The sequence below is a fragment of the Chelonoidis abingdonii genome, chromosome 22, assembly GCF_003597395.2.
Source record: "Chelonoidis abingdonii isolate Lonesome George chromosome 22, CheloAbing_2.0, whole genome shotgun sequence".
Lineage (NCBI taxonomy): Eukaryota > Metazoa > Chordata > Testudines > Testudinidae > Chelonoidis > Chelonoidis abingdonii.
Window position 1 is genome coordinate 5133535 of NC_133790.1, and position 21885 is coordinate 5155419.

Consider the following 21885-nt stretch of genomic DNA (forward strand, 5'->3'; position numbering starts at 1 on the left):
TGTGTGTGTGTGTGTGTGTGTGTGTGTGTCGTCCCTGCAGAGCACTTAGGCACGTAACACCTTCATTCCTAAAGCATGCTGCTATCTATCCCTTTCTTTGAGCCAGTATTCAGTACACTGGAGATCATTCATCCATGATTCTTTTCTAGATGTTAACTCAGCTGTCAGACCTGGTGATGCAGGGGAATCGCTTCTGATCTTACATCTATAGGTTTAACATTTCACGGGGAATACTTTTAGTTGCAAACACTAAGGGATCCATTGATTCTAATGGGCACTGGATTAGGTCCTTAATATTTAGATCAGAATGAAGATTATTCCAATGTTTCTAAAAACAGAAAATTGGCTGTTCTCAACACATTCCTTAATTAAATTAACCACTGAATTTCTATCCTATGGTATGGGCAGCTTCTCTGTCAACTATCTGCACAGGGCACTGGAGCATATTATACAAGTGTGGTAAGTGAATGAAGCCAACAAATCTGGGAATATCATTGTTCAGCAAGTATGGTGTTAGCGTTATATTGCTGATTATGGCAAGTATTGTATATCTTTGTTTAGAAGCCCCAGCAGAAGATAAAATTTCATTTTTTAATCCAGTGGTTTATCTATAACCTTCCCCATAGGTTGCATGCTACTGCTGCTAACCCAGGAGTGCCTTCTGAAATTCACTCCTTATGTTTTATGTAATTGTATGCAGAGGTTTTGTTTTGTGTAACATTTTTGGCAAAATGGCTATTTTCATACCAAAAACATCTACAAGTACAAATTTTCATGTTTTTTTCAACGCCAAGCCAGCTATGCTACAAAATGGGTCCATTTCCATTGAGCAAATCTGCATGTTCAAACAAAGCTCTTTCATGGAAAATTGAAACAAATTGCAAAAACAAAACAAAAAATCCTTTAACCTCAAGCAATTTTGAATTTGGCTCCAAATGTTTTGCAAAACCGCTGCTTATGGGCAGCATCGTCACAAAGAAATTGAGCCTATTTTATTCATAGTGCAAAAATATAACAATTTGTGTACTCGCACAGGGATTGTATGACTACTTAAAAACAAACATTTACCTTATTACACTATTGATGCTATAATCATAAATGCACCTCTTTTCTTAGAATGTAATGCTGCAGCCATGAGTTTATACCCCAAAGCAGCAAAGATTTTCTTTTCACAATTACACACACACCCCCACACATCCCTGCCTTCCAAGCAAGGATGTTAAATTGAGGTCTGTGGCCCATCTCTGAGAATCATCCAGGCTAGAAGTTAAAGATCCCCTGGGAATCATCAGAAGGTTCTTATGTTCAAAACTGTGCAATAGTGAACTGTGGCTGAGTGCACAATGACTGATGATTTTGCCATGCAGCAATTGTGCTATTAGCACCTAACTCCTAGTTTCTTTAAGTTCCTGGGGGTGCTTTAAGACAGAAAAGTGCTCTAGAAAATCAGATTCCATTCCATTCTGTCCCCCTTTTATTGGAGGGAAAACAATTCACAGAGCCACGGGATAGTCCCTAATACGAGCATCTGAATTTCCAGGACACTCAAAATTCATATCCATATCTGCTCCACAATGACTCAAAGACCCTCAGGCAATGGCACACCCCTATACATCCCTTTGATCTCCCTCTCTTTAAACTTTCTCAGTCGAGCAGCTATGCTTTCCTTCTGTCTGAGGTTGATTCTTCATTGTCACTGCACCTGAAACAGCCTGCCTTCCTCCTCGCTCTGCTTTCCCTCCTTCAGATGCAGTTCAGACCCCACCTCTTCCATGCTGCCAACAGCTAGGGAGCTGTCACAAGTTCCCTACACCATCACTTACCAGTCCTTCACGCTTCTCCTGATCTACTGCTTCCTCCTACTTATACACCTTCTGATTTTAACTGCTCTACTTTGCAAGAAAGGCATGCTATAATTAAATTGCAATAGATTGTATTCGACACTGGAACAAAAAGGTCTAGTTCTCATCAGCCTATGTCCTCTGCCATTATGAGGTTTCTTACTTTACGGCTATCTATATACAGGATTTGCTCCAGTTTCACTAATGCACTAATTTAATTCAATGGGTACATAGAAGATTAGGGTTGGAAGGGATCTCAGAAGGTCATCTAGTCCAACCCCCTGCTCAAAGCAGGACCAATCCCCAGACAGATTTTTACCCCAGTTCCCTAAATGGTCCCCTCAAGGATTGAACTCACAACCCTGGGCTTAGCAGGCCAATGCTCAAACCACTGAGCTATCCCTCCCCCCTCTACATCTGTGTGTGGACACTTGTATACCGGTATAAATATGGCTTTCATTGGTTTAGTTTGCCCCAAGTTATTTAACTGGGGCAATCAACACTCACACTTGGCCCTGGTATGCGAATTGGTTCTCATCTCTATATTTAATGCTAATAGAACCCTGCGAGGAAGGATGATCCAATGATTAGGATCCCTGTTCTGCCACAGACTTCCTGTGTGACCATGGCCAAGTCATCTAGCCTCTCTGTGCCTCCATTCTTCATCCCTAAAATGGGGGTGAGCAGTGCCCCACCTCACAGGAGTGTTGCGAGGACGCGCTCAGATACCATGATAAGTCCATACAAGTACCACAGATAAACCAGAATGAAATGTTAACAGAAAGGTGGAGTTAGCCTATCTGCTGAAGGTGGATCAATGCAGAGCCAGCCCCATCTATAAGAGTGAAGGAGGGTGCATTACACAGGCCACCTAAATTATCCTTCACTAAGCTGTGCCCAGACTCCATTTTGGAAACCAGAGACTGATAACGAAGTACAGCGAGAGAGACCAGAGATATTCAGCTCATACATATGGCATGAGGGCAAGCTGAACATAAGCTACACACACGGTAAGTTATTGATTCAAGCTCAATTACTGGGATCAAAAGGTCCAGGTACTCCTGACTGGAATAAACTCTGATTTCTTCCAATGAAACCAAATACATAATCCATCTTTGCAGTAAGATGGATTCAGTGTAGACTCAATTTTCACTGCTGCTAACAGCTAGAGAGATTTATATTGTAACAAACCATCTTCCGTTCGCAATACTTTTCAGCTGGTCTTACATTTTAGGTCAATCTCATTCAGCTACTACAATTCAATTGCAACACATTTCAGTTTGCAAGAAGTAGATGTAACCGTATCAGTCTTACTCAACTAATGGCATTCCACTGCTCAGTCATTGCTATGAATCAGCATCGAGGCTTCCTCGCGGCTTTTCCTCCCCTCTCCTGGAGATGTCATTTGTTTATCTTCCTAATTTTTGCTGCGTGTATAAATTAACCATCCAACTAATCACTTTCTACTAAGTGTCTCTAACACAGTGGCTGGATTTTAATTACCATTATGCACATTTCCAAAGTGCCCATCACTGTGGTATCTAATGGGCTAATTTTAAAAAGCAGCGCATACATTTTATGACAATTAAAATCTGCAGTTGAACAGGCCAAGATAAGAGTAATCAAGTGCTTCTCAAACTTTTGTACTGGTGACCCCTTTCACATTGCAAACCTCTGAGCACAACTCCCCTAATAAATTAAAAACACTTTTTTATATATTTAACACCATTATAAAGGCTGGAGGCAAAGCGGGGCTGAGGGTGGAGGCTGACAGCTTGCGACCCCCCGAGGGGTCCCAACACCCAGTTTGAGAACCCCTGGAGTAATCAAATCACAGGCTACAGTGCATTTTGTCAGAGGCACAGGGAGCATTATTTTCTCCCATGGACAGTCCTTATTGTGGGAGGAGCAGTATCTGTCCTCTAACAAATCAGGAATTGGTCACTGATGGAAGCAAGATATGGGCCTCTTGGACTGGTATAATATTTCCTGTGTTCCTAACATTTGCCTCAGGCAAAAGTAAGCTTATTATTTGTCTGGCTCTATAAATCTACACTGTGCTGTTCGGAAGACAAAACCAAACTCCTTCGTCAGTTAGGGATACTCTACAAGCACCACCTCAGCAATTGTGATGGCTCTTGCTGAGCCTCTGAGAGTTCATCCATGTATGTCACTCTAGACAGGTGTCTAAGCCACCATAGGTGACACTGTACCATCCTACAGAGCCATGAAGAAGACCTTGCAAGAGACTTGGGGAATCCACAACAGAGGTGACGTAATCTTTCTTCAGAGGAGAGGGTATAGGACAGCATTATTCCTGCACACCCTGTTGGCCAGTCCATGCAACCGTTCTGAAGAGGCTACAGAAGAGGCTTCGGTTAATGTTTGAGTGCCTAACACAAGGCACCTGTATCTATTTAGGTACCTAATTCAATGGTTTGATTCATGGGCAGGGCCAGCTTTAGGCCAATTCGCCCAATTCCTGGGAATCAGGCACTGCGCCTAAGAGGGCCCCGCGCCTTAGGCGCCTTTTTAATTTTTTTTTACTTACTCCAACTGCGGTCTGCTCCAGGGTCTTCCGTGACCCCACTCCCCTGACCAAAGCGCCGGCAGGAGCGTGGCTGCCCCACAGCCCCGAGGCCCCGGCTGGAGCTCCGGCCGGAGTGTGGCAAGCCCCGAGGCCCTGGCTGGAGCTCCAAGCCCTTTAAATAGCCCCCAGAGCCCTGGGGTAGCGGGGAGCTCTGGGGGCTTTTTAAAGGGCCAGGGCTCCAGCTGCCTCTGCCACACCAGTCCTTTAAATAGCCGCTGGAGCCCCGCCGCCCCCATGCATTCCCCAGGGCTCCCGCAGCTATTTAAAAGGTCCAGGGCAGGGTAGAAGCAGGGGAGCCCCGGGCCCTTTAAATAGCCCCCAGAACCCTGGGATAGCAGGGGGCTTGGGGGCTATTTAAAGGGCTGGGGCTCCAGCTGCCTCTGCTGCACCCTCTTCCCTGCCTGCACCAGCCCCACCCCCCACCGCCTGCAGCCAGCTCTGCACCCCCTGCCCACAGCCAGCCCCTACCAAACACCCTGCCCTGTCTCCAGCCAACCCCTGCCACACACCCCTGAGGCCCTGCCCGCACCAGCCCTGCACACCCTGCCCAGCACCCCCTGCCCTGTCTCCAGCCAACCTCTGCTGAAGCCAAGCCCTGCTGCACCCCCCTGCCTGAAATGCCAGCCAGTGTCCCCACACTCCTCTGTCTCCAGCCCTGCCAACCCCTAGCTGCATTCCCACCCCGCTGTGGCCCTGCCTGAAGCCAGCCCACCCCGCACTCCCCTGTCTCCAGCCAGCCCTGCACCCTTTTCCCTGCCTGCAGCCAGACCCTACCTCCAGTCAGCCCCTGCCCTGCCTTCAGCCAGCCCCATGTCCACTGCTGCCCTGCAGTTCCCAGGGCAGTAACCTGCACACCTGCTTCAATGAGGGGGGCAGGGAGCAGCTGGGACCCACACATGTGCACACCCCCAGGAAGTGGCAGGGACCCACACATGTGAAACAACAGTCATTAATAACCAATCAACAGCATATATGATGCAATGTACATAATTTTATTATTTATATAGTTATGGAAAGTAAATTATATATGGAAGAAATGGAAGACTTTTTTTTGTTTATTTGTTTGTTTTTTTTACACTTTTTTCTTTTTGAGTCATCCCTGCCAGGGACCCGCCGAAAGTGTTCGAATTGGGCCCTGCACTTCCTAAAGCCAGCCCTGTTCATGGGGTCCTGGGCACCCGCACCTCCCGCTGACTGCTATTATTAGTAACATCACTACGTCGCCCGGGAACCCTAGTCATAGACCAGAAGCCCGTTACAGTAGGTGCTGCACAAACACAGGGCAAAAAAAAGACTGTCCCTGCCCCAAAGAGTTTACAGTCGAAGTGTAAGACAAGAACGAACAGGTCGATATGGTCAGACAGGGGAGTACAAGGAAACCAATGAGCCAATATTGGTCAGCATGACAGGTCTCAGCACACCAGCAGCCTAACCACTGACTATATCAACCCTCGTGTCTCACTGCCCTGGTAAGAACAAAGATGCTGTAGCAACAGTCCCTACCCTACCCCGCAGTGATGAATACAAAACAAATGTCTCGATAGACCAGGAGTATTTCAGCAGAAGCTGTGTGTTCAGATTGACATTTATTGCAGAAGCAGCAATTGCGCGCGCGCACACACACTCTGCCTCTCACAGCAGTACACGAGGGCAGCACCATACCAGCAATCCTGCAGCATAATGGCATAGGCATTATCTCTTGCTTTTTTATTCAGGACAAGCTATAACCAACAAGGGGAATCCAGAAAGAACTTTTATCAAGTGCTGACTCTTCTGCAAAACAAGAATTTGCACCAGTGTATGCATGCAAAAGTTCTGTATTTAAATATTTATTGTAGCTCCCCAAAAAACGAACAACAAAGACAAGCCTAATGCATTTGAAACAGCACCAAGCAGTACGTTCAATGCAGCACGCAGTATAAACTGGAAAAAAAAAAAAAAACCACACTAAATCACAAAGGATAAATGGTTTTATGCCTCGCCTCACAACTGCACGGGGTTGAACAATGAAATTCTATAATCAGTCTTAAAAAACATAACACTCCTGTCACAACAGATTTGATTGGAATGAGCTCGTATAGGGATTTTGCAAAGATTTCTAAGAAAAGGGAAAAAGTTAATGCAATATACAAAAAAAGGTCACCCAGCTGACTCCAGAATTAAGCCACTACTATCTCTACTGGGAACTCATGTGTATTAAAGGTTTGAATATTAAAACTAAAGTTAACATGAAGGTCAAAAAATGAAACGTGCTTTAATATTTTTTTAAAAATTAAAATTGGGATCGAAAGTTTAGGAGCAATTTTCTTGATATATGCACACACTTCTAATGGCAAAATGTGATTCTACCATTTTCTCAGCTTGAGATACTGAATTAGGGTGACCAGACAGCAAATGTGAAAAATCAGGACAGGGGGTGTGGGGTAAATGGAGCCTATATAAGAAAAAGGCCCAAAAATTGGAACTGTCCCTATAAAATCGGGACATCTGGTCACCCTATACTTAAACACTGAATGCACCAAGTTCATGATCATTAAGTACATAGAATATCAGTGCAATGCAATGATGCCTTTGTTAGGCTTTCAGCATTTTTATATGCCTGCGACTACTGTTTCATGTGCAGGGACGTTCATTTCTGTACACACACGAGCCACACGCTGAGGTATTCCTGCACAGCCGGTAAAAATCTCACACATTTCATCAAGCCACCTTTGATCCAAATCCACTAGGATGCTAGCTAGTTACACACATGCTGAAACCAAACTGAAGCTGGTCATGAATAGAGAAAGGAAAACAAGAGCTGATACATTCCCTGCAAAACTTGTGAAGGCTGAACATCAGCAACATGAAGAGTTAAGGTGAAAAGTCAAGCCCATCTTATGAAGAGAGCAGTTTCCTTCAAAACACGGCAATATGCTGCGCCAGATTACACAAAAACAGCCTGTCTATAGAGGACATTGGTACATCCTGCCTGAAATCTGCCAGCTATTTCAAACGGGCAACACCAATACCTACAAATCTCTACTGTAAACAAAGGCAGAGCTCATAAATGTTAGAGAGAGGAATTCAATATGCTCTTCTAAGGTGAGGGGTTGGAGTTACAAGGAGCTCGGAGATGAGGAGACTAAAACAAAATACAGAGCTTTTGCAACTGGAAAATTTCCTGCCCAAAAAAAAAAAAAAAAAAAAAAAAAAAAAAAAAACCCACACACACACACACACACACCTCAAGAAATTGCAGAACTGGAATTAATTTGCAAAGTGAACACCATCAAATTACGCCTGAATAAGGACTGGGAGTGGATGGGTCACTACAAAAACTAATTTCCCCCTGCTGATACTCACACCTTCTTGTCAACTGTTTGAAATGGGCCACCTTGTTTACACTGGCCTCATTAGCACTACAAAAGCAATTTCCATTCCTTCTTGTCAACTGTTGAGAATAGGCCACTTCCATCTTAACTGAATTGGCTTGTTAGCACTGACCCCACTTGGTAAGGCAACTACCATCTTTTCATGTGCTATGTATTTATATCTCCCTAGTGCATGTTCCACTCCATGCAGGGCCAGCTCCAGGCACTAGTGAAGGAAGCAGGTGCCTGGGGCGGCCAATAGAAAGGGGCCGCACGTTCGTCTGTTGTTGGGGCGGCATGTCCGGGTCTGTGGCAGCAATTCAGCAGCAGCAAGTCAATCGCTTCCGTCTTCGGCGGCACTTCGGCGGCAAGTCAATCGGGTTTATCTTTTTTTTCCCCCCCTCTCCCTCTTTTCTCTTCACCACTTGGGGCAGCAAAAAAGCTCGAGCCAGCCCTGACTCCATGCATCTGATGAAGTGGGTTTTAGCCCATGAAAGCTTATGCCCAAATAAATGTGTTAGGCTCTAAGGTGACACACAGACTCCTCGTTGTTTTTGCTGATACAGACTAACACAGCTACCACTCTGAAACCACACACACACAGAGGTTTCTTTTCTTGGAGACTTAACTCTATTCCTCCGTGATTTCAAGAAGTGAACTCTCCCAAGTAGAATATCCACCACCACTCTCTAGCTGGGTATTTTACCATAAATTTGAAGGTATGCTTGGGAAGTTTGCCTCTGATCTCCCCACCTCCACCTGCCCATGCATTCCACAGAACGTTGGGGAGGAGGGGGAGAAACAAGCAGTACTGGATAACATTTGGTTTTGATCAAGCCTCTTTGAATAGAGCATGTTGCTGCTCTCAGAACTGCTGCTGCTCTCTTGCCGACTCTGAACTAGCTTGTGAATGAACAAACATTTCAGGGTTTCTTATCCAACCAGGCCTTTTAGTCTCAAATTACATGTCAGCAACAGGAAAAAAAAAAAAAAACACTAATCACCCTCAGGAGGACTTCTGCACCACCAGCATCTCTGTGCTTTTCAGAAAAGCCAGTCTGACAGATGGTTTCCCCTGCATTGCTTCAGCAGGTCTTTAACGGTTTTTGAACCTTCCGTAGGAGAAACTTTGGATTTCGCATGCTTAACTTCACCGAATTCAGCACCTCGGGAACGCTTCTCCTCCCACACCCCGAGATTCTTTCCAGCCCTATTTAGGGAAGAGTTCTAATTATATTTTTAGAGCTTACTTTGAATTCACTTTTACAGTCAGGTTAACAGGGACTAGATCTCAGCTGAGTCAGAAGCAGCCAGGCTACAGTATCTGTGGGTTCGGTTTTCAAACGCTCATTTGCTTTCAACGTCCATGTGTTGTTTTTCCATTTGAGGGAGACGGAACTATTCTGCCTTTTTATGAATCAATTGCCCCTGAGGGCAAGTGACTTGTAGTAAACAATTAGAAGGGTCTTTAACATTCTCTGAAACAGTTAATAACGCTGGCACTAGCTTGCCCAACTCCCACCTCTAGATGGAAAAAACAAGTGGCTGACTAAGCCTGGATAGAATACAATCACCTGCCATCGTTAAAACAAACACACGATGTTAGACACATAGGATTATAGGATTTCCCTCTGGGAAACTGTCACTGATGGAACAGGTTGATATATAACAATTATTATTTTGCTCTTCTCTGGTATCTTCTCCAATGCATGGTACAAACACAGATGCTGAAAGGAAATGGGGGAAATCTTCTCATACTGCTCTGCTAGGTAGGTCGGTCTAGAAGATCTACAGTATCCAGCTCTCTGTGCATCCTCATATGTAAGATGGTCTTGAAGTTTGGGGCGAGGATGAGGCATTAGAGAGGTTTTATTTCCCAGCTACCTCCCAGGTGCTCTCCTCTTGCAAATTCCACACCACATCCTCTGGGAATTTCCCAGCAGGTGTGCCGATTAGCCTTCCTGCTCCAAAACCACCACTCTCTAGCATAAGAGAAGAACTGCCCCAGTATAGAGCTTATGACACAGTCAGACACATCTCCTTCCAACCAGCAGAGAGCAGTGGTATACAGAGGCACGGTAGCTACTTAATTTGCGAGGTACTGGCTGCAGTTCTGCACTTAGATTGAGTTTGCAATATACTTCTGCAAAGGGTTACATGCATAAAAAAGGCCGGTTGTAACGTATGTACCATGGCTGAAAGTATCAAAGCCAGACATAGTCAAACCAGAATAAGGCATACGTTTAAGAGTGAGGGTGATTAACTAACTACCAAGGAAAGTAGCAGTTTCTCCATCTCTTGGTCTTCACATGGAGCCTGGAGACCTTTCTGGCAGAGATGTTTTAGCCAAATGCAAGTACTGGACTCAACACAGTAGTAACTGGAGGAAAGTCGGTGTTATTTAGGTCTGGCTAGGTCAGTGGTCCTCAAAACTTTTGTACTGGTGAGGTGACCCCTTTCACACAGCAAGTCTCTGAGTGCACACCCCCCCCCCTTGTAAATTTAAAACACTTTTTTTTATATATTTAAACACCATTATAAATGCTGGTGGCAACGCAGGATTTGGGCCGGAGGCTGAGCTCGTGATCCACCATGTAATAACCTCACGACCCCCTCAGGGGTCCTGCCCCCCAGTTTGAGAACTCCTGGGCTACATGATCTAATACCCCCTTCTGACCTTAAAAAGACGCCTATGAATTCTACATGTTTTTCAGTAGAACGCAACACTGTGTAGATTTCCTACAATAGTCCATAGAGCAACAATATCAAGTGGCTTATTAAACTGCTAGCCTCATTTAAATAAATAAATGAAGCGACACTGGGGCGTTTATCACGATTAACAGAGGAGCATGGATTGGGATCACAGCAGCGCATGGATACAATGAGGCGAGAACGTTGGGTCAGATATGGTTTCCATCTAGGCGCTGAAGAAGGCGGAGAACATAAAGAGGTGGCAGTTGGAGCTAAGGCAGAGCTTAGCCAGTGTGGGGAAGAGACTTTCCCTGTTGAACAGGCTTCTCCAAGCCCACAGTGCCAGCTGAAAGAGATGCCCTGGAGGCAGTTTCAGTTTCTCCCCTAGTAGAAACACTGCAGTATAGTAGCTGCTGGCTAGAAAATTAGTCAAGCGAATGCTTTCTGTCTCTCTCCTGATCGGGCCAGGGAGCAACTGCAAGTATGAATGAATCTCTGGGGCATAATACGACATACGCACTTCTCCCCTCTCTCCAGGTATCGCAGGACTTGAGCTTGTGCCAACCTCCCAAGCAGCAATTCAAATGGGCCACGTGCTCACAGGCCAGGGACGACGTTGGAGCAGAAACTTCCATGACAGGTTGGCGTTTTTTAAATATAGAAATGCAGGGCGAACTGTGCAGTACCTTTCACTTGCCTCTTTCAGTGGGACGGCTCAAGAGAGACAGACCCATGATCTGGAGAGGAGATGAGTGCCACCAAAATCAAAAAAACCCTATCAAAACATCAGGAAAGGACACTCCTATGACTGAGTCGGTCACAGGATACATAGACATCTCTGTGAGCACATGCAGCCCGAAAGGCTGTGGGATATGGGGCAAGGGGCAGGATGCAGAGACCCCATGGCACTGGGATCCGCCCCCTGCATGCTGCACAGCATTCCACCACAGGCAAGAGTGTTATTATTAGGAAGGCAGGAGGGCATGGCAGGAAACCTTCAGCTGCTGCAGGCTTGCTTGGGTGGAGGTCTGGAACCCAGGGAGGAGAGGGTGGATGATGCTCCTTCAGAATTCCCCTGCACCAAGTCCATTTACTCATTCATGCTGGGCTAAGTGGCGGCAACAGAGCAATTGGACTGGCCTGGGTAACACAGCAGTATCTGGCCTGACAAGGAAGGCCTGGTGGCTGTCTCCGTGGATGTGCGGGATGTTAGATTGTTACACAGACATGGTTGCATCCCATACTTACTCGGGGTGGCTCTCTCCCCAAGTGGCTGGACAACTTAGAGGTCTGAGCCCACTGCTAGCTTTGAGCTAACAGGGCTGGGTCTTTTAGCTCATGCAATAGAGGCTCATGCTTTCAGATCCGGAGGTCCATGGTCTTCTCCCACTGCCAGCCACCCATGCTGGGCATCATCTTACATTGGTACCCCCCAAAAAAGGCTAGACCACAATTTAGATGGGTTTTAAAAATAAGGAGGAGAGGAAGAGCCACCAACTAACTAAAGGAGCGCAAGAGGCCAAGAGATACTGACAGGGACACTAAGAGAACGAAGCTTGAAGACTGAACAGCACAAACCAAATAGCAAATACCGAGCATGTGACAGGCCTATGGCGGGCAGTGAAGCTTTGTAGCGTGACAGTCTACCTTCCAATGCATCAGCTCAAAGCAGGACACCATTTATATGGTTCACCCTAGAACAGACGGGTCACCCTGGAGCCGTCCCTCATAGCAGCCATATGTCTGGTCTTCCAGGAACCAGGATGCACAGTTGAAATCTCTCTACATACTGCACGTGTGTGCACTTATCAGGACAGCTCAGCAGGGCGCCAGGAAATGGGCACCCAGGCACAACTCAGATCAGTCCAGGTAGATTCTGCCCCCCATGCAGAGAAATCCTGTGCTAATTATAGGCTCTTCTCCTCCAACAGCCTCTTGAGCTGAAACTCTGACTTATCAGGGCTAAGAGAAGTTGTAGAAATGGGCCCATGCTATAATAATCAGCTTCAAATCCCCCCAAGTTCCAGGGTGTCTAGCTCCGAGGATTTGACTCGTCCTATTTGAGGGGCTGGGGAGAGATAACCAAAATGTAGATGTGGCTCTGAGTTTGAATCAGACACCTCATGAGTTCAGGGAGGCTCCAGTTCAGTGGTTTCATCTTTACCCACCTAATTTTGATTATTAATTTCTAGATCCTTCAGCAAGTCAGTGTTGTATTGTCTTTCGTTGTACAGTAGTTCACACACATGGCATTGGGTGTTCTCAGCTAACTTAACAAAACCCTCCTTGAAAAACCCTTCTGCTCCCATCCTGATATGCTGAAACTTCCAGGATATGTTGGGACCCCAGTTTGTTCATTTATTTACTAAAAGAACTCCTATCCCAGTGTCTACGTATCATTTTCAGCAATTAAAGAGACATCCATACACAATCAAATCAGTACAACATCAAATACAGTAGCACGGCCCTGCTACATACAACCATAGTCAACAAAAATTAAATTACAAAACAAAATCTCCCCACCCAAAGTTTCCAAAGGAACTGCCTACCTCCCTCTCAGCCTTCCCCAAATGCCTTCACAGTATATCTACACTTACCGGATCAACGCTGTGACAATCGATGGACCAAGGGTCGATATAGCGGATCTAGCGAGGACCCGCTAAATCGACTACTGATTGCTCTCCCGTCGACTCCGCTACTCCACCGGAATGAGAAGTGTAAAGTAAGTTGACAGGAGAGTTTCTCCCATCGACCCAGTGCGGTGTAGACACCACAGTAAGTCAACATAAGCTACTTCAACTCCAGCTGTTATTCATGTAGCTGGAGTTGCATAACTTAGGCCGACTTACCCCAGTAGTATAGACCAGACCTCTGTCTCTTGTCTATTTAGATTGTAAAGTCTTTGGGGCTGTGCTTGTACAGCCCCTAGTACAATGAGGCCTAGCTGAGGCCTTTATGTACTTCTGTGATACAAGTCAATAAGAATAATAAAAATGGATTTTCCAGGATGCTCCCTAGGTCAACAGATTTAGGCTATTTTGTTCCAGGACTAGGAAACTATTTCAAAATGTAGGGGCCCTCTTGGGGATTCAATCTTCTTGTAATGGAAGATTTGATTTCACCTTGCCCAGATGCATTGGATGGGCAAAGCCATGTAGCATTACACAGATATCTGGACTCAAAGTGGGGAGGGATAGCTCAGTGGTTTGAGCATTGGCCTGCTAAACCCAGGGTTGTGAGCTCAATCCTTGAGGGGGCCATTTAGGGATCTGGGGCAAAAATCTGTACTTGATCCTGCTAGTGAAGGAAGGGGGCTGGACTTGATGACCTCAAGGTCCCTTCCAGTTCTAGGAGATATATAATTGGAGATATACCTATAAAGAGGTTTTGGAAGGAGGTAGGTGGTAGCAAGCAGATGCAGCTCTGTGGTAGGATTATCAAATGGGCTCCCCTGTGATCTTCACACTACAAGGCTGAATCTAATACATACAAAGTGAAGCCCATGCACTGACTCATGTTACCATCTCATGGGTTCCATGGAGTGATTAGCCAGGTCGTTTCCTTACCCAATACGCTCCTGCTCCATTTCTTCCATTTTCTCTGCTCGAGCTATTACTCGGTTGATGATCTCCTTCTCTTCATCTGTCAGCTCTTCATTTTTCTGTTGCCTTTCTGGCTGGTTTCCACGTACCGACCATCCAGCAGGGAGTCTACAAAGCACACAAAGGCAGTGAGACTGGGAGCGGGAGGACAGGTACATTATACAAGCACAGGGCCCATAGAAATACGTTTCCCAGAACAGAAAGAGTGCAGACAATAGGCACACAGAGTGAGCTTTATAATTATCTCATGTTTACCAGTTCTCTCCCCATTTATAGGTTTTAACCACTTGTTGAATCTCCATGCATGGGAAAAAACCCTTGTCAAAATTCACTGAGTGCCACCTTACAGTCTACCAGCCATCAGTCACCGCATTAGCCATCAGCATCTATAACTTCCACCCTGGAAATTGTATCAGCAGCTGTGAAATTGGCTGTTGACATTTGAAATGAGAGACGGGAAGCTGTTTCCCCACTTAAACTCCTCTCCCTCCCTCTCCAATCCTCCACTTTTCCACACACTGGTAATGCTTTGACCACCACAGCATGAAGGCTCTATAGAGGAAAGATAGGTCTCTTCTGCAGACAGCACCGATTGTCCAAGCTGTAAGAAAACTGGTGAGAACACCACCCGCGTAGAAGAGCTGAGATCCTGTTACCCAGCTCTGAGCATTTTCTTAGCTAAATTCTTTCCCCAATACATCCTTTGCTGCTTACTCGATTCCAGTGACACTGCTCACAATAGGGACACCAAAAATATGACAAGTCCTATTATCCCATTTGGAGACGGACTGTGTTTCTGCAAAGTCTCCATGAAATTATCTACAACTCCCGTTTCTGCTTAGAACAGGCACCAAACAGATACTTATTAAGAGGGAGGGGAAGGGATAGCTCAGTGGTTTGAGCACTGGCTTACTAAACCCAGGGTTCTTGAGAGGACGGGACAAAAATCTGTCTGGGGATTGGTCCTGCTTTGAGCAGCGAATTGGACTAGATGACCTCCTGAGGTCCCTTCCAACCCTGATAGTTTATGATTCTAGAAGATATGGCTCCTCTACTAGGTTCTCTCACACTGTTTTTGCAGGAGGAACCTAATGGAAAGCAGAGCTCCCAATATGATGGGTTAAAGCAGCTGGATGCATTAACTAAAACGAGACTACCTTGATCATGAGATGTAGACTTTCCTTGGTTCTTTACCAGAATTCAGGCTTTGTGAAGAACTAGCCATTAACCCATTCCCATTTTGTATGCATCTATACAGGAATTGCACATTCTGATTTGCTGACCCAAGTCCAGACATCGTTAACAAAATGATAGGCATTATTTGAAACGACTAATTGCCTAGGATCTCATTAGAAGGTGAGAGGCGTATCTGCCTAATTTCATCCTGCTTTAGCTAGTCAATCTATACCATTGCATGCAGACACAAAATGACTGTCCTCTTCCTTTCTCTCTTTCTCCCCCCACAATTTTTTTTTAAATTTGAAATGTATATAAACATCCCTGGGATAATCTTCGTTTTGCTTCTCCAAACCCAGTTCCCCTGGCACAATGGACACAACTGACAAATAGGGAGAGGCAATTTTGAAGGTTCCCTCCCATACGCCCCTCTGTCTTTGTATCGTGATGTGGAAGGAAATCTCTGGAGAATAAAATTGGTTTGACAAACCGAACCTGCTGTTCTGAAATGAAAATCCATTTCATAGTGGTTCGTTTTCTGATGTTGCTTTCAGTTCACCTTGGTCCCACTGGGAAGATTGTACAGGGGAAGGAAAGTAGGGGGATATGTTCAGTGACCAGCTCAATCAAAAATAAATAAAACATCCCGTCACAAGACTGGTATGCAATGCTTCCTTGACACTTCCAGCATCAGACTTCAATATTAAGTGATAAGCTCTGCATAAAGCCACTCTTTTCCTCCTGAAATCCAATCAGCCACCTAGCACAGTATGTGACCTTTTCAGTCAAGTATCAGTCCTCACAGAGATGAATCTCTGAGAAGACACTGCCCATCCTCTACACTAATGAGCTAGCAAAATCTTCTGTGGGTCACAGATAGTTGACAACCAGCATATCTAAAAGGCTGCAAGCCCAATCCTGCAATGAACTGAGTTCCCCCAGCAGTCTTGTCTACACTAGGGACATTTTTAGAACATTTCCCTCATGTAGACATGGCTCAGGAGTTGAAAGCGCTCAGCGGCCCCCCACAAGGTGTTCAGGCCCAGATTTAAGGCATTGCAATGCTAAGTGCAGCAATGTCAATTAATGTAGGAGTCTAAAAATCTCATAAGTGCCTAAATCCCTTTAGGAAATGAGATTTTAAGACTCCTACATCAGTTAGGCATTGCGATGCTGAGCACAGCAATGTCTCAACACCTTCAAAAATCTGGGCCTTTGAACTACACACCCTAATTGCAAGAGAAGCTTGTTTATTCTGAAAGTGTAGGAGTCACACAACTATAATATCCAAGTACAACCTCGGAAAAATGCATCCCCATAGATCTAACATAGTTCAAGGGAGGAAGAAGACAGCACTCTCTGTTTGCAGCTTGCTAATATGGGGGTTATTGCTCTATATAACATGAGTCTGTAGGGCCGGAACATTTTTGATTAAATGAAATTTTGTCAAAATATGCAATTTCCTCGGAGCTGGAAATGTTTCAGTGATGGCCTCATCAGCAGAAAAGTTTTTTGGTTGAAAGAAGAGGTGCTGAGAGATTCCAATTCATAACCCTGCTCTGTCTGAATCAGAGTGATCTGGATGAAAAAACTCTGCTCTGAATTAACTGGAGCACAGACATGAATGAGGCACTCACACACAAATTGTTTTTGTTCTGCATTGCAGTGAAAACAAAACCAAGTCAGAAACCTCAGAAGTTGCTGCGAAATAGAGTTGTCATCCTCTAGCCAGCTGTAATCCCATGCTTGGTAGCATGTCCCAGCTAACCTGTGCACTGCTTTGAATGTTTATCCCATCATACATGACTACACAGCCCTAGGTAACACATTTACCTTGGCGGAAAAGCTACCTTGAAAAGAACACTAGAGCTCTGTCTGAAATTCACCGAAGGATCAAAATCTAGGCTTAGGGTCAACTCCTTAGAGATACGAACTCTCATTTACTTCTCTTTTGTTGATTCCAGAGGAGTTTGACATTCATCTGCTGAAACACTTCCAAAACAGTAAATGTAAAATTACTATTATAACTAAACCCACTTCCTCTAAACGTTCTCTTCCCCAGCTCCGAAAGCTCAATAACTTCCCAGCCAGAAGACATGGCTGCAGAATTCCTCCTCTGATTTGCAGGATGATTTGCTAAATATACTATGAAGTTAGCTAGTCCCCATTTCTCTCCATTCCAGAATCTTTAGGCATAAAATGGGGTTGTTCATTTATTTATAACAGCATCACGCCACCAAAAGATATCCTGAGCAATTCAGCCCATTCCCACAGCATAGGAATGTAATGAGATGGAGGGACTCAGGATTCTAAAGGCTTAAAAATCCTGTAGAATGGAATGGGGAGGAAAGAAGGGCAACATTTTCAGTCACTTTCAAGGGGACTTCGGCACATTTGAAAATTGCACAATCAAACCATTAGGATCCTGTAGAAATTACTCTCAAAACCTACAGAAATGAATAGCGACTTAGCGCCCTGGTTTAGAGTTGTCCAAATGGGACTGAAAAGTCTATGAAAAGGCTCCCATTCTCTGTTACACTCTGTGGCACTTTGCTCTGAAGGTCCTGCCCTCAGAGATGAGCCATTTGTCCTAGTCATGGAAGGAACTTCTGAAAAACACACGTCCCACTGTTGAGCTACAGGCTGGGTCCAAACGCACCAAGTCAAGCAGCTCCGCACACAGGCACAGGAATCTGCATGCACAGAACAACTGGAAAGATCAGGGTCTTAGAGTCAGATTTTCAAAGGTCTCTAAGCACCAGAAGATGCAGCTAGGCGCCTACTGGGATGTTCAAAAGCATCTAAGCAGTTAGAAACCCAACTCTCATTGAAATCTGTTGGGAAGAGTCATCCTAGGCATCTACCTGCATATTTTGGCACCTATATACCTTTGAAAAGCTGGCCCTTTAGTGACAGATGCCCTGATCCTGCAAACACTTACCACATACTTACCTTCCAGCAAGTTAATAGTCCCACTGAAATCAATGGGACTTTAAATTAAGCACATGCATAAGGGCCTAACTCATTACGCTTAATTCTCCATCACCAGAGAGACTGAAGGCACCAATGATAGACTGTAAAAGCAGCAAAGAATCCTGTGGCACCTTCTAGACTAACAGACATTTTGGAGCATGAGCTTTCGTAGGTGAATACCCACTTCGTCAGATGCTGTATTCACCCACAAAAGCTCATGCTCCAAAATGTCTGTTAGTCTATAAGGTGCCACAGGATTCTTTACTGCTTTTACAGATCCAGACTAACATGGCTACCCCTCTGATACAACAATAGACTGAAAGCACCAATTGTAATGTGATGTTCCACGTTAAATCAGACCAAGTTTCCCTGCTGTTTCTGACAGCTGTTAAACAAAAAGTGAACAACTTAAAACAAAAATCCTCACACACACACACCAGTGCACAGGCTTTTAAAATACAGAAAAAACTCTTTGGCTGATGCACATGGGATTCTTGCAACATCTCTGGAGTGAGTATGTGGAATTCAACTCGCTGTCCTGCTTATGTATAAAGTGAATCCTGTTTGCTGCTATTTGTACCAAGCGTGGACGGGAGGGCAGCACTGTGACGAATTGTTGCACACTTCCTCCTCCATATCCCACACGGTGATCTAATGCGTGAGAGCTATGGAGGGAAGACTCCGATACCGTGAAGAGGAAAGAGACAGAAAGAGACCCAAGAGCTTTAAACATATTGGGGGAGGAAGTGGTAGACTTCTTTTAATGTTAGGTCCCACAGGAAATAACTTCAGTTACAAAGATTCCCATAGCAACTTCATAGCTCCCAGCTAACGTAAACACCCGCCAGAGTTACAGCAAGCCTTTGTCAAAAATCTTTCCCAGCTGGTGATACATGTATTTATTCCAAACTCACTCCAGTCCCAGGCTGACTAGATCTGACTAGCCCCAGCTCAGCCCATGCTCCCCGGCCAAATGGACTCTTCCAAAGCCAGGGTAAGCTTTATAGCTCCAGAATCCCGCCTCCAACAAACTCCAACCAATCAGCAACCACTCTTAGTGATGGCCACTCCAACACACAAAGCTACTACACAATCTGCGCGCTAATGTGTCTGTTATATTAGAGACAGGGGTTCCTGTCCCAGCTCTTCCTGATGTGAGCTTGTGCAACTCCTAAGTTATGTTACCTGTGAAATGGGTGAATGCTAATTAGCCTCCAACGTCACAGTAGGAGACCTCAGCTAATAATGAGGGTTGTGAAGGGCACAGAAATATTAAAGAGCAATCAGCAGAAGATCTGGGGCAAGAACTCTGAGCCTGCAGTTTAGAGCACCTTCCCCCAGATTACAGGAGACTGATCTGGGGATGGAGTGCCCTCCCCACTCCCAATTTTGCTTCCTGAACATCATGCAAAGACCTACAGTAGGGGCCAGAGTTGGGTTAATCATGAGAGACTAATCAGATTTGGCAACACCGATTCCCACCATGGAAACACAGAGTAAATGCATCAGGGTTTGGCATTTGTCTGTGAAAGACATGGATGGACAGAAGCTGTGCCACACTCAGAGGCCCCCAGTTATTTAATCTGGGCTTTGTAATAAGTTCTTCGTGCTGAATTTATTTCAGGCTGCGCTGACATCATGCAAATAGATCTTTGCCTTCCAAACGCTGCCTGAAGGTGTTTTCAGAAGGTCCCATTTTTAGATTAGCAGGTCCTTCTATTGCAATTTGCAGATCACAAAAAATAAATTTAAACAGGGGTGTAGTGACAAGTAATTTATTGCCAGTAAGGATTAACACTTGCAAAGAGGGAAACAATTAGGAGGCCTGTTTCATACAGAGAAAAGCAATTTCCTTTCCTAAACTATTTCCATAATTTCAAGTTAAGCAAAAGATCCAGTTACATTTTATACAATATTCTTTCCCTTGTTTGTCAGTTAGACTGTGCAACAACACAATGGCCTCCTTCTCTTGTCAGATACAATCCCTGCACACAAAACATTTCATTATGTTTAGATTTATCTTAATTGTTATCCTTAACATTTCAAAACATCCCATTTGAAACAAAAAGTGTTTCCAAGTGATTGTAGTTTGTAAATAGGGTGACAGATGTCCTGATTTTATAGGGACAGTCCCGATTTTGGAGTCTCTCTCTTATATAGGTCTTTCTCTTATTACCCCCACCCCTGTCCTGATTTTTCACATTTGCTGTCTGGTCACCCTATTTGTAAACTTTTTGACTACCATGTTAGTTCTGTATGTTAATGTTCTGCGCAGAAAGAGCTAACTAACCACTAAAATTGCTAATGATGGGTGTAAAAGGATGTTTAAGAGAGAGGTTAAGATCAGAAGTTAGTTCCCAGTTCACATGCTGGTATCGCATCAGGCGAGATTACAATTATATTCCCTTTCTGCACAGCAATTTCCTAGGCAAGCTGCTTCACTGTTTGCAAAATAAACAAGCACAGATTCATCTCTGTGTTGGGGGTGGGCGGGAGGAAAGGTCTACAAGGAAAACAACTGTCAACATTTTATTAAACATTCCACTGCCTAGGTTGAATTTCAAACCCTATTATAAAACCATGTATTGTAAGCACATGGATGCATCTTGCTTCAGGTTTCTCAGCCAACTAGTCAGTTAAAGTGATGGTCCTATTCGACCACTTAATGGAGAGTGAATAATCCACAAGATGTCCTGAATGATCCTACAGAACTTTAACACCCCATTAGAGACCTACGCTGCACGTTATCCTCCAGTTGGGAGGACAGACTTGAAGGCTGATGGGCACAGTGCGAATACTACCCATCCCCAACGCCCAAGTGCAATCAACAGGAGGTGCACAGCTCAGGTAGCAAGATAACCAAGGCTGAATTCAGTCTCAGGGCCTGCTCAGCACGTTTGGTACAGAACACACCTGTACTGACTGCCAGTGGAAAACAGGTTGCTGATGGGTTCTTGCACTGAAGGGCATGGTGCTGCTGCTGGCAAACCACTCAGTCAAACTAGCTACTCTTTATTTATTTAGGGTTACTACTCCTGAGGGCATTCTGTGCCAACACATTAAAAATTCTGCGCCAAAAAAAAATAGAAAATGTTGTGCACAATATTTTTAAAAAATTCTGCAAGTTTTATTGGTCAATAAGTAAATGCAGAAGCTCCAGCATGGCAGTGCACAAAGGGGGGGGAGACCACGCTGCAGTCTCCCCATCACCGATCCTAAGGACACGGACTCAGTGATGAGGTTGCATTTGACACAGCACAAGGCCTGGACCTGTCCCAGAAACACCCTGGGGCCCTGCCCCTCTGCACCAGGCTCAATCAGGCAGGATCCAAGCGTGGAGGGTCTCAGATCTGGATGCACAGAGGCTTGTCGGAGGGAGGGGTTCCAGGTGCAGGAGCAGTGGGACTCTGCAGGAGCTTCCAGGTGAAAGTGGTTGGGGCTCAGCAGAAGGGTCGGGGTGCTGGAGGTATGGGGCTTGGTGGGGTGGGGGTCTAGGTGTAGCTAATTGAGGGTCAGTGACCTGGGGGTCTGGATGTGGGGGCTCAGGGTGGTGCAGGGGTGTGGGGCTCACCAGGGTGGGGGTTTGAGTGCATGAAGCTCAATGGGGATGGTCTGGGTACAGGGGTGGGGATCCAGAGGCAGGGGGTCTGGGTGCGGGG

At 45.2% G+C, this 21885-nt stretch overlaps 1 protein-coding gene across 1 annotated transcript in view; it reads right to left on the bottom strand.

The window, feature by feature from the left end:
• The window catches only part of RPH3A (rabphilin 3A), a 116579-nt gene that overhangs the window by 47021 nt on the left and 47673 nt on the right, over nt 1–21885 (bottom strand). The window contains exon 3 of the mRNA XM_075060132.1: nt 14042–14185. Within this exon, the coding sequence (XP_074916233.1) occupies nt 14042–14185 (144 nt within the window). The remainder of the gene's footprint in view (nt 1–14041; nt 14186–21885) is intronic.